The sequence below is a fragment of the Polypterus senegalus genome, chromosome 12 (genome assembly GCF_016835505.1).
Source record: "Polypterus senegalus isolate Bchr_013 chromosome 12, ASM1683550v1, whole genome shotgun sequence".
NCBI lineage: Eukaryota > Metazoa > Chordata > Cladistia > Polypteriformes > Polypteridae > Polypterus > Polypterus senegalus.
The window spans coordinates 73,068,259-73,082,161 of record NC_053165.1 but is presented as its reverse complement, the minus strand read 5'-3'; the positions used below and the strand labels follow the sequence as shown (position 1 = coordinate 73,082,161).

Sequence of the window (13,903 nt, the reverse complement as noted above, 5' to 3'; positions counted from 1 at the left end):
CCACCAACACATACAGATCTCACTGTCATTATTATGCAGTAAACATATAGTTTTTGATTAAACCACCAAAAAAACAAAATAACATGGAGCATGCAAACCCATCCATTACTGCAGTAAAGGCTAAAACACTGGGATGAAAGCTTAATGTCTGACTGATAAAATTGGTGTGTGTCCATAAGTACATGATGTACATATATTGGGTGTAAACACACACTATATTATGTATTGCTCAAAACACTGAAGATCACAATTACAATGACGATTCAGCATCTAAAAAGCACAAGTAGTATTTAATTTAATTTAGGTTAGAGGTATCCTCTATGTAACTTTTAAGCACATTTACAATAAATTAAACCTTTTTAAACAGCGGCAGAAAAAAAACTAAGTATCTAGACAAAAACTAATGTTGACAGGGGGTGAACTTTTATAAAATTGCTCAAAGTGTCATTGGTGGAATGAGAGTTGTTTGAAGACATTAGGCAACAGTACTAACAGCTACACAACTATGCTGCCCACATGCATAATTACCTGCTGAGCAAACATTATGGCTTGAAGAAGACGACTGCCAATTCCAGTTTAACAAAGTTTACTGTTCGCGATCAATCACAGAGCACCCTAGTAAAACAACTGTAATACACCTTCAACCTTAAAATGCACACTTCATCACATCACTATGGGTGACTCAACAGTTGGCAGGCGACTGCTCATACATGTTTATTGCTGGACAGGCCGGAATTTTGCATGGAGTATGCGTTAAATCAAAAGACAAACAGTATGCAAAGATGCGTGAAAACAAGGAGATTAGTGACAATCATACCGTAGTGTGTCATGCCAAATCAGAAGGGCCAAATGAATTCCACATGGCACAGATATGTTCATAACAGTGGACCTATATGACAGGCAGATGAATTTCAAATATTTTGCATGACTACCTTTTGTTTTGATGACCGGTTGCATCATATTCAGCCCGCTGTTCATTATTCTGGCACAAACTTAACCAGCCTCTCATTGAAATTCACCATTTGGAATGAACAGCCGTCCCATCAGCAACGGCGCGCATGTTTCCAACTCAGACGTTATTTTCACCACAACTCCCATATAAAACAGCCTTTATGTGGCTCAGCAATATTCAAGGGAGAGCCTGTACAAACATCTGCTTAACAATAATAATAAAAAAAAAATGTCCTTTTGCATCTGTTACAATATAATTCAATGATTAAAACTGCAACTGGCATACTAAGTAGAAATGATAATCTCCAAAACCTATTTTTGGTTGCATTTGAGACTTTTTTAGTTGCAGTCTGGAACCCTGGCAGGACCACAGGCTGGGCCACTTGGAGGTTGCTTCCGATGTGCATGTGGCCCGCGGGCCACCAATTTGGGTAGGTCTGACAGAGACCTATCAAACAGATGGATACACAGACACTTATTCTTTTATTATTATCAAATGAAAAGCAGTCAAAGAATATAAAAATAAATAAAACCCAAGAATTCTCCTCACGTTGGTCTAAATAGGTTTATATGTTTAATTAGCCTTCAAATGTATTACAACATTATACGATATAGTGAAAAACATTAAAAACAGACATTCAAGACATTTCTTCTTAGTATATGGATTATAAAGTATCTTGCATCTAGCAGAAAATAAATTTAGAAGACTTACATTAACAACAGAGTCTCGGAACTTGATATGAAGCCTATAATTAGATAAAGCAATGATCGCATCTTCAGCTCTCCCCACGTACTCTGTGAACTCGCCATGCAGTTCAGGATATGGAACCTGCAAAAATAAGGAGTGATGTAATAAAACATTCACACTTTACCTTCTAAAAATTTACATTTTTAATCAATATGCAAAAGCAGGCTCTACAGAGCTCTCTCACTAAATAGCAAACCTGGAAAAAAAATCCTAAAATCAGAAACAAGGAGTAGAACAGTGCAGGGGCAAACATAAAAGACTAACGTTTAGGATGTAAAAGCATACACCAACAGCAGGAATGAAATAAAAGCTTAAAGAATACTGTGGGGCACAGGGACATTTCTAAATATTTCTCTTACTAAGGACACCATACCTCTTTTTTTATTTATATATGGTAAAGGAATAAAGTAGTGTGGTTTGCAACACAGGTAAAACAGCCATATGCATTCACATCTAGCCAAAACATAGTTAATTTATGAAGGTATGAATGACAAGTAAACCCGGAGGGAATTCTCTTTTCTGACTTATGGCAAAACCATTAATGGTGGAAAACTTCTTTGTATACAACATTGTTCATTTTTTCTTCTGGTACTAGTAACCTTAGAAAATTCCCCAAATCATTAAACTAAGTGACAATACAGTAACACTTAGAGAATCCAAAGCGGTAACAAAATTATTTAGGGTAATAATAAGTGGGCATTAAATCATGGTTTACTGGCTGAAAGGCAAGCAGGATCATCATCACTCAGTTCCTTTATGAACAGGTAACTGTAGCATTTCGCATCACTTGCTACTTTGAAATTAAGTTTAGCTTTGCCCAGATAGTTTTTAAAAATTTTCTCTAAATTTAAAGTCGGTAGCAAACCATTGTATTTAAACTAATTAAAAGTCATAATCCCAAATCATTATGAAATTTGAGTTAGCTGTGGTGTAATATCCATTCGTCCAGATAGTGAGCTGCCCATGGTGGATGCCGTGTTGAAAATTACATCTCAAAACTTGGAATTCTGCAGGTTCAAACATAACAGAAAAAATGCTGGGCAGGTCGCAATGGTGGTATAATGGTGAAAGAGTATGTTTATTACACCAAATTACAATAAGTAACTGCAGACACAATAGTGCCCCCACCTGAGGAGACTAGCAGTCCATGGCACAAGAAGTGATTTGCTTGATTTTTACATACATACATATCCATTAGGGCAGAGGAAATAGTCAATTAAATCAGGATTCCTGACCTCCTTACCCCCTAAGAGTTGATGGAAAAGCAGAGAGAGAGAGAGAGAGAGAGAGAGGGAGGTATTTGGCCCAGTTATCTCTTATACAAATGCCCAATCTAAGAGATCACTGTGATTCGCTACTTCTCAGCAAAACTCAGCCAGAAAAAGTGACGTTTCTTTATATTGATGAGTCATTATATTTTATTTTTGGAGATATGCAACAGGGCTCAAAACCAGGATTGCTTAGTAAGGAGAGGGCATCCCACACCTTGACTACTGTTAATCAAGTATTAGTGATGAACCAGCAATTTGATTGAAATTGAATAGGTATCATGATTATAATTGTGAAACCTCCCCATTAACCAACCTGATAAATTTGTGCCACTGAGAGAGGAAAAAATGATGTATAATACATAAAAACATTTGCCAGTAATGGGACTATACTTCTCAAACAGCATGCATGCCCTGCAGCTTAGAAGAGGCAAATTAATCAGTGACTCGTATGTATAATTTGAAGAAGAAGAGTGCAGGTCTATATATGGTACCGTGCTGCTGCCATGCTCTCAGTCTCCGAGTGCCCATGGTTTCTTGCACCTTACAGAAAACTTTTAGGTAGCACACGATCCTTAACATGACCAGTTGCTGTTGTCGCACTGCAGCTGCTCATTTCAATTATGAAATACCAGCTCATGCAGTATTAAAATAAAATCTACATGTATCATTGTAAAAAAAAAAAAAAGCCTAATATTAAAAATTTTGCCAGCTTGATAAAAGGCTTAATTAATCCTGACCACTATCTAAGAGACCTTGACACATTCAACCATTAGGGTTTCTTCCTTCTAATCTGGGTTACTTGATGCAATATTTGATCAATGGACTTTGCTTCACCATGTTTCACAAACCAAAGTTACCATAAAGAGAATAACACCTAACATGTTGCCGTAAGAAAAACTTATTGGGACATTTTAATGTAAAATATTAAAAGATTCACAAAGGAGCCTACGATGCCAAGTTCTAATAATTGATTACTGGGAGGATGGCTCTCCCACCTGGGTTCAATACAAACTTGAGATAATAACAGAAAGCTACTTACCTGCAAGTTCTTTTCTTCTAGAACAGGATATTTTCGAGGGAAGATCTGGTTAGCCTGAATATCTTCCAGGCTTGGCAGTGCCTCTTCATCCTCAGTAAGAAAGTCAACATTACGTCAAATATTTTACTACAAGAGGAGAATTTATATTTAACAAAAATGTCCACATTACATTTGTATATTACAAAACAAACCTACTAAAATCTACTAAAACTAACAGCAGGGTAATTACTGAGAGGTAATCAGTTTAATTAACTCCAATTAATTTAATATTATCAGGTCTCCTTATTTCTTACATATCTATAATGCCAAAGGATAGGAATAAGTGAGGTGTATTCTTCGGGGCCCAAACTGATGTCATACCAGTCAAATGAAAACAACCTGCATGAACAGTGAGGACATAGACCTTTCCTTTTTTTTATCATTCATATAAGGAGATTACACTACATCCTTCAGAATATCCAATATTCCAACATAAATTTAACCTAAAACAATCTCTCTGTTGGACCTAGTTAATACAAACGATAACATAATGCAGTGCTTTAAAGTAAGGCATGTGCATTTGAAATGTATTTTAGGAATTAATATGCATCATTGTTTAAATCATCTTTTTGAAGAATATGTAGGAACCTTTTTACAAGTAAGACTGAAGACTCAGGAGTTAAATAATATCACGTTCACATGTAAATTAACTAAAATTCATTACTCACGAAGATAACTTGCTCAAAGACTGAAAATCTAGTAAAACTTAGTATAGTCATAAAGATCACACTGCAAAAAGTACATTAAACATTATCTACTACATACAATATTGAGAGAAACTTAATTGAAAAACTAAAAAAAAACTATTTAAAATTATTCAATGCAGAACTACAGTCATATCAAATCTATTTAAAAAAAAAAAAACATTCTAGATTTGTACATAATCAGAATAAAATTAATACTATCTTACCATGGCCAGTCTTTAGACGGACGCGGCCTTCGTCCCAGTCCGGAACTCAGCCGGACGCGGCCTCTGACCCAGTCTCTGTAGCTTTAACAAAGTGCCAGTCTCCTCCCAATGCCAGGTTCACCAAATCACAGTAAGACTGAAAGAAATTTAATATTGATAAAGATAAGCTTAAGTAAAAGTCTAACTTTTAAAATATTACTAAAGAAAATACTGGTATATATAAAATAACTTTTCAAGCTTATGTTATTAGGTTACAAAACCCTTAAAAAAATAGCTTTGTCTCTAAGAAATGTTTTAGAATACCCAATACCAAATACCAACTATGACATTAAATTCTACTCCATAAAGAAAGTACTTGCTTGCCCAAATGTTAACCAGATGCAACTGGGATTCATCAAGAACTATGTGATAAAAAAAGGTTGAATGGTGTGATAAACTAAATCCATATAATTAATCAAGAACTGTTACGGCATTAGCAGAGAGGAAAATTAGTGAAACAGTGGACACTGACTCGACAAAATACTTTCTGTAAAATACACAAAAATGCAGTTTAAGACAAGCCAAAAGTTAAAAGGAAAAAGATTAGTGGTTGACATTGAGAGAACATTCTCATCCACCTGGAAATGCACAGAAGCAATAAAAATGGGCATTAAAAAATGAAATTTAAAAAAAAAAGTTCAGTATAAATTAAGGAATGCCGAAGTCACTCTTGATATTATACCAGTGATACCAGATCTTGAGTAAAGTGTGCAGTTTTAGTTACCCTTTTATAAATAAAGGAATTAAAAGCTATGCATAGGGTTTTAGTGAACTGTATTTATGGTCTAAAGAGGATGCCTTCCACTCGTCAGGAGTACGATACTAAATTTCTCTCACCTTGAGAAAAAAAAAAGTGCTTGTAAGACCCATTATAGATCTTCGAACTTCTCCACCCATAAAAAATGATTCATTAGATTTTTGTATTGTTTTAACTAACAGAAAGTGATATACAGGGACAATGATGATGATAAGGAAACAATTACAAGATAGTTAAAAATATTTTTGACGAAGGATGCTGTTAATTTGAAATTAATTAAGAAGTTATAGAGTTGAAGTGGAAACCCCAATAACATAAAAAAAAAAATTGTAACAAATTATTTTACACTGCATGCAAAATATGTAATGGATCAAAAATACTGACTATAAGCAAAGAACACAAATAATGTACAGCTGCCTACTAGGCCACTGAAGATAATGTACAGTAAACATGCAGAAAGGTATAATTAATTAAAAACAGTGTTTTTGATGCACAAATGTTGACAATTAACACCACAAAATTACTTCCTGAACATTTAGCCAAATATTAAACTCCTGACTAGTACAGATAGTATATACAGGGTAGCGCAGGGAAACAGGAAATTTTCAATTGATGTTCAATGCATGAATAAACATATTACAAAATACATTTATTGATGAAATACATTGTGCAGGATATGCAATTAATGACGATAATCAATATTTATTCAATCATTTTATATGTTTTGAAGAAGACATCATGAAGGTGTTGTCCACTTCTCCATAAACATTTTGACAGCCTGTTGTGAAAATTCTTCATTGCTCGATGTAACATGTCAGGAGGAATGCAAGCGATTTCCTCTTCAATCCTCCTTTTTAGTTCAGCAAGGGTTGCATGACATATGCGGAACACTTGGCTTTTAAGATGTCCCACAAGGAGGGGGAGAAAAAAAAAAAAAAAAAAATCACACAGTCAGATCTGGGGATCTCAGAGGCCAGGAAACGTCACCGTTGGCATAAAATGACACACCTTCCAAACTAGCGACAATTGATTGTCGGATAATAGGCAAAACAGCTACACCTGGGGACTTCATTAAATCAAAAAAAAAACTGATGACATACTAACTAGTTATGACGCTGAAAATCCCTTTGCGCAGCAGTCATGCTATATCACCATTCTTATAAAAGGCTGCTCCATTATAACTAATGGCAAGGGGCTCTAAACGAGATTGCAATGGTCCCAACTGCCGACACCCCAGGGTCGCCAACACCTAGATCCAAAATTTCCCATTTCCCTGTACCACCTGCATTACCAATACTTTATTTAGACCTTCAAATTAAACTTTTTACAAAAGCGTAAATAAAGGCATCTCATTTACAGAAAGTACTTTCTCCAAAGGTCCAAATGCACATTTTTTGTGAATGGCTTTGAAGAATCTTTGTTTTTAATTTAAACTTTGATGTTGGTTTAATGTTTGAGACATACTGTTTCTGCTTTGAAATTATATTAAGTATTCTTAAAAATGCTAAATTTTAATTCATGGTCCTATAAAAGCACTTGACTGCAAAATAAATTAATAAATATATACACACAATAAATTCCTTAATTAATGAAGTCATTTATATAGAAAAGTAAACCACCAAGAAAATGAGTAAACTTAGGATTTTGAGTCTTGCAGTATTAAAATATTCTAAATACTAGACAATGTTTCAAACACTCTTAATTTCATGTGCTTCCTCTAAAATGATGCATTAAGTTTGAGCTATTTTCATGATTTTCAGCAGTATATTTATAATTGTAAGTTTACAGAATGCTACAATCATGATTTGCCTCGTTGTCCATAACAAAAAAGAAAAATGCACTGAAAGCCTGCATAAAAAGTCCCCCACCCAAAAACATTAAATTCTGAAAATGAAAGACAGGCAGCAGAAAAACATATTATAGACTGCCGAAAAATGTAAACCAACATATTAACGAAATCAAAAACTCAGCGGTGTATACAAGGCTTTGAAAAAATAAATATCACTGGTGACATTTAAATTGAAATGTAGCACCTGACATATAATCAAAAGCTTTTCAAAAAGTTGGCATTAGCAGGAAAAAGACTGCACTTCCCAGTTTACCTGAATGGCAGCATCAAATTAGTCATGTGCTTTTGTTAAAAGAAAAGGAGTGAAAAAAATATTCAAATTTCTTCAAACATGAAATACATTTAAATTGCTACCATTATATAACTTATTTCTGTGTATACTCTGCATATGAAATCCATTAACACACATGGTCCTGTACATAAATCACATTAAAAAGATCAAGAAAGTTGCCATTAAAATGAATATCAAATGATGTTATTACATTTTTCATAATGCCTATTAGAAAAAAGCTGTATTGTAAACAATCCACAAACACGCATCATTATTAGTCAACTAATAATTGCCACCCTTCACTCTCAGTCCACTCTAAAACAGGATTTAAAATAATAGAACATTTGCATTATCTCCCATTACAGTATACGGTGCATCAACAATGCACAAGTAAAATACCTACCACACACTTACAGTATGTCTTGCATCCTATACTTACTGTAATACTAAAATATGTATATAAGTGTACATTACAGTTGAGGGCAAAACAGTGACAAAGTGGAGCCTGCATGATTTCTTCCTGTCTGCATGAATCTTCCTTGGATACTCCCGAAGTGACCCTACTCACACTTTTCAAAGAAAAGCAAGGTTAAAGTTGTGCAATATCTTTAATTTGGACCATTATAAATAAAGAGTGTTGTGGCATAGTGTATGTGTGTATGGACTGTCACCTTGTTTGGTCTTTATTACTTCCTTGCACCTGACCCAGCTACAATAGGCTGACACCCTGCGTCTCTATACCTGGACAACCAAGCTGAGAAAGCAAAAGTATATTTTAATCATTGTGAGGTATTTCTAATTCTTAAATTAAGTATATACAAAAAAAAGTACATTTTTCTATTTTATACAGATTTATTAAAGACATACTTTATACAAAAGAAATCTATTTTAGTTAGTACAGCAGTGTAAAATATATATAATTAAGAATGTTGCTTCTAGCACATAGTATACCACAACTGATGCCTCCAATAATGTCATACTTCGGATATTTTTTAAATGACGTTACACTTCTTACATTGGATGGATGGATGGATGGATGGATACTTTATTAATCCCAAAGGGAAATTCATGATGGTAACCTAAACAGGATTACAAGCACCTGTGTACCTCTCTAGCTTAAAAAATACAGACCATACTGTAAAAATTGGTGAAGAAAAAAGTTTAAAGCACATAAGATTTTGAATAATGCAAAAATCATCAACATAAGTAATCTGTACTAAAGTCAGAGTGTTTCACGAGTCAATGAGTTAGCTAATACTAAAAGAGAAGTGTCGTCTGCAGAATGTAAAGCCGATGAAGCATGCGATGGCCTCATAAATTAAACAATGGCAAATCATTTTAATGAAAACAGCTCCAGTAATTCATACATTTTTTGACATGATGAAAATGCACAGGGGCAGCATATTAACTACTAGATACAGGGCTGGGAACTCAAATGAAGGACAACAACCACAGGGTACGGATTTAATTTTGAAACTTCTACATATTTATTGGCAAACTCTTAAAGTCGTAAACATGAATGTGTTTTGAAATTTGCTATCTCAAAGTGGTTTTAATTAGCAAAGCAAATTTTAAACTTTCTCTATTTTTAGTGAAATTTTAAGGTGTGTCATAAGCTACTACTTTTTAAATAAATCTTTCATAAAACAAAAACATGAAAGACTTGTGTTTTAAAAGCACCCGATTCTCCACTAGCTTAACTGAAGACACATTTGTAAACATTTATTTAAGTATCTCTAACTACTGCTTGCTGAGCTGAGGAAAACAGAGCACAAGTTTGTGATGCTGCTTCTGGGTATATCGTATCTACCAACTTTTGTTATCTGTGTCTGCCAGGCTTACTGCGCTCCTTATCAATGAACCCATTTAAGATACTTTAACTTATCGCTTACTGTTTGTAGCCTGGTAAAGAGAGATTCCAGTTAAAATGATTAATCAGACATTAAAAACACATGGGGAAAAGACACTTACTCTAATAACAAAGACAGAGCACAGTAATTAATGAACATTTGCCTAACACTAGTTCTTGGATGCTTTCACCTCACCAGTTTTCTCTACACAAAACATTTTCCTATTACTCATGAAAAGTTCATGGTACTTTTACTTGCTGAGAGTCAGAATAAATAAGAATACATACAGAAGGCCAACTACAGAAATATTTTTTTATCTCCAAGAGATCAAAATTAACTTGTATTATTGGTTTGTGAGTTGACAATGACAGAGTAGCCATAACAATAAACCAAATTACGTGCTCAACTGCTTATCAATAAACACAACATGTAAGCAATATATATTTTTTTTTAACAAATTAGACTCTAACTGTCCTAGCTGGAAAAAATATACATTCTAGAAATAAAGAAAGTTGCAACTTTACTAGGTGTATTTATTCAAAAGTAAGCTAGACCCTAATCTGTCCTGCCTTCACTCTGAAATTAGTGAGGCAAGGCAGCAGTAATTTGTCCATAAACAAGTACAGGAACCGTTACATAATAAATTAATTTAATGTAATGTTACAATAAATTACAATAATGTTCCTGAAACAACTTATGAACTTTTATAGCCTTGAAGTATAGATTTAGATCTTGCTGAAAAAGCAACAACAGATGTGTAACCTTTTCCCATCAGAAAATGCACCTGATTGTCCACCTGGTTTCAGATAAAAATGTTTTATTCAAAAGTTGTACCAACTATATCAAGAGACAGAATGCACTCAACAATAGCATAGCTCATTATAGTGATTACACCACGCTTCCGCCAGTCTGCACTCTTGACCACTGAGACATTGAAACTATGGACTTAGTAGGTTTTCACCAGGTCTGTTTATCAGAATTACGACTGATGAAACTAGGTGATGTTTTGCCAATTCCTTAGTGTTTAATTCTGGTGAAACTTTTTTTTTTTTTTTTTTTTTAAAATGAAGGATCTTGGTTGGATCACCATATGTCATATTGCATTAAAGGCACTGTATGCCTAGGTATATGTTCCGATACGCCCATTTTGGTACCTCTGTTTGTACTGGGTATTACAGGGCTACAATTGCCTGAGGTTTTCTCAGTAAGACACCAACCTTATAATGGAAGAATAGTTTTTTGGGGGCTTAATTTTATAAGATTCAAGAAATTCTATGTCTTCTTTTAGTTTTAAACAAATCAGCTAATAGTTTATTTGCATTGTATTTTCTTAATTATTAGCATTCTCCTCAGGGACTGTTAATGAATATATGCCTATAACCTGATAATTGCTCTTTTGTTGTGACTTTAGCAAACTAATACTGGTACTGAATTTTTAAATTTGAAGGGCTGTGAATATGTAAAGAATTATACCGTCCCAAACAAAAAAAAAATCTTGGACTGCTGCCGTTTAGGTAAATGTAAATATGATTATTGTAATGCATTTACTGTGCTACATCTTTAACCTATTCTAGAAGTCTACAAAAAAAAACAAACCACCAACTGCTGCCAAACAGTTACATATATTTATTATTATCATTAACTGCACCTTGAACTCGGAGATTGAATGTATACATTTTTTAAATAACAGTTTGGCAAAAAATGAGAACATGCCAAACAACAAACGGCATTCCAAAAAGATAGGCCCACAACTCTGTTTTCACTCCTACACCTGTTATCTGGGAACTAACTGGTGAACATAACTAAAATAATGAAGTGATGCAAATACTGCATGGAGCTCCCTTACTGTGATTGATAAAGAAATTATTCATTTAAACAGAAAGACTTGACAACAGTACCAACTGTCCCTGTTAAAAGAAGCATTCTGTCACTGCATTTCTGCAGACAGAGTAACTTGTAAAAGTATTCTCTTAAGATATAAACAAATGACAAAGACTGAACTATTATAGTTGCTTTAAATCTTAAGTAAAACAGCTAAATGGCTATTACCTGGATTTAACCATCTACTCATTCAACCTACAAATGCACATATCCAACGCAGGGTGGCAGGGAAACAGCAAATTATTCCATCAAGCATGAAGTAGAAAGCAGGAATTATCACTGAACTGGGCACCTAACCATCACAGGGTTAACACACCTGGCCACTAGGGTACACTGTTTTATACAGGGGAAAAAAATGAGGCATAGAGGAAACTTGCAGTCTCTATGCTGTGAGCACCTGGGACACAAACCCCAATGTCCTTAGTCAAATGTAGCAGTATTACTACTATACCTCCCTCTTTGAATTTACCCATGTTGGCCAACTGCATTTTAAATAAGAATATACTGTACGTTTACTTTTTTTTAAATCATCAAGTTTGTGAACAGTATTTCTAAGCAATACTTTACTCTCAGGCTCACAAACAGCTTATCTATTAATTTCAGCATCAGCCAAATAAACAATTGTATGTCTTGGTTTGTCTTTTGTTACAAGCAGGATACACACATGCATATTGATATGATAAAAGTAAGTGCTGGCTTAATTGTTCACCTGTCCAAAAAAAAAAAAAAAAAAAAAAAAAAACAGATAAAGGCAATTGCCACCCCAAGAAAAAGAACAGATGGTTGGAGGCACGTTTCCAACAATCAAAAAGGTTGAATCTCTAACTTTCTTTTCAATTTCATGGTGTGAAAATAACTTACTATTTTTTTTCCCTAAATACTGTATAGGGAAATATTCCTAAATATACTTGCAGAAAGAAATTCACTATCTTCAAATTAGTGAAAAAGAAAACTGTGGTCTTCCATTTATATTGTCATGGTAGGAGAGTGCATATTACTGCAGTTAGAAGAAAATTATAAAACATCCCTTTCCTTTATTCAATATTATCCATAGTGGCGTGAACGTTTTGGGTAAAACTAGCAGCAATTTTCTTTCAAAGCACAATTGCAATGTACATCCCCTTTTGCCTCCTAATACTGTTAAAATATCTGAGGTATTCATAAGCAACGAATACTGGCATGTGAAATAATGAATGACTGCCACTAGATGACGTAATTGGACAAATCAATTGATTCATATTTTTTGTAGAGTACGAAATTTGTGTTAACAAAATGTTCAAAAGCACACTGCAACAAGGAGTTGCAACAGGTGTAACATGCACGGTAGAATACGAACGAAAAACTTAAATTGAGAATACACTTTCTACCTATGTTCTTTGTTAAATTGGTTATCATCACCGTTAAATTAAACCTGGTAATTTCAGCCTCAGTATCAGCATACAAATTTCACGCGGCCTGAGCACTTTTATAACATTAATCTTTTAAGTATTTTTATCTCGAGATGCGCTCAAAATTTCAAGCACAATAGTTTCTAGTCGTGACACATTTAAACAAGGATCGCAACAATCTGACAAAACAGCGATTACCTTTGGCATTATTCACAACTGTTAACTGGTCTGTGTCCAAGTGCTGACAATCTGTATTAATAACGGTCACTGCTCAGACGGGGTTTTGATTGCAACTCACATACTGCTGCCTCTTTTACTGGCACCATTTCCTTCGCAATAAGGCACTGGATCGAATTAACGTGGACAGACTGTGCTTGGGAGGGAGCTGAATTGCACACACATTCTACACGTAGACACGTTCTCTACATTTGATTATACGCTCGTGATGCCCTTCATTAGCCCCGCGCCTGTGAACGTCACATTTGCCCACACATCATTCGCAGCCGCTTCCTAGTGACATCACCGAAGACTTAGCTGAAGCCGTGCGGAAACTCCTGCTCTTTTGCCACACATTACCCCGAAGCCTAACCCCCTGTCGTGCCCGCCGCTGCCACCACTGTTGTTGTTGTTGTTGTTACGAGATGGAGGGCGGGCCCGGTGGCAAAGAGAGGCCGCAGACAAACCTTTCTGCCCAATACAGGCTTACCTGTCAGCAACTGCAAGGAGATCAGGATAGGTCCTTTACGTTCTAACTTGACACATTAGCAGTTGGCAGACGACAACAAAAAGAGTCAACAACCCACTACAGCTCTCGCTCATTGCGCGCCGGGGAAGACCAGAGACGCCATAGCAAGGTATCAACCCCTCAGCACAACGTCACGCCGTGTTTTTCAGTGACGTAATACGCAAG

General features: G+C 35.0%; 1 protein-coding gene across 7 annotated transcripts in view; it reads right to left on the bottom strand.

Moving 5' to 3' along the window:
* mtmr3 (myotubularin related protein 3) overlaps positions 1 to 13,903 on the bottom strand; it is a 54,519-nt gene that overhangs the window by 36,772 nt on the left and 3,844 nt on the right. For 5 of the 7 annotated variants that reach the window (XM_039772262.1, XM_039772266.1, XM_039772265.1 and 2 more), the window contains exons 1-4: positions 13,700 to 13,863; positions 4,959 to 5,094; positions 4,010 to 4,099; positions 1,664 to 1,780 (exon numbers count right to left, since the gene is read on the bottom strand). In XM_039772262.1, the coding sequence (XP_039628196.1) occupies positions 1,664 to 1,780; positions 4,010 to 4,099; positions 4,959 to 4,961 (210 nt within the window). In that variant the 5' untranslated portion in view covers positions 4,962 to 5,094; positions 13,700 to 13,863. Of the gene's footprint in view, positions 1 to 1,663; positions 1,781 to 4,009; positions 4,100 to 4,958; positions 5,095 to 13,699; positions 13,864 to 13,903 lie in introns of those variants that run through there. The other 2 variants (XM_039772269.1, XM_039772263.1) reach the window with 2 other exon arrangements.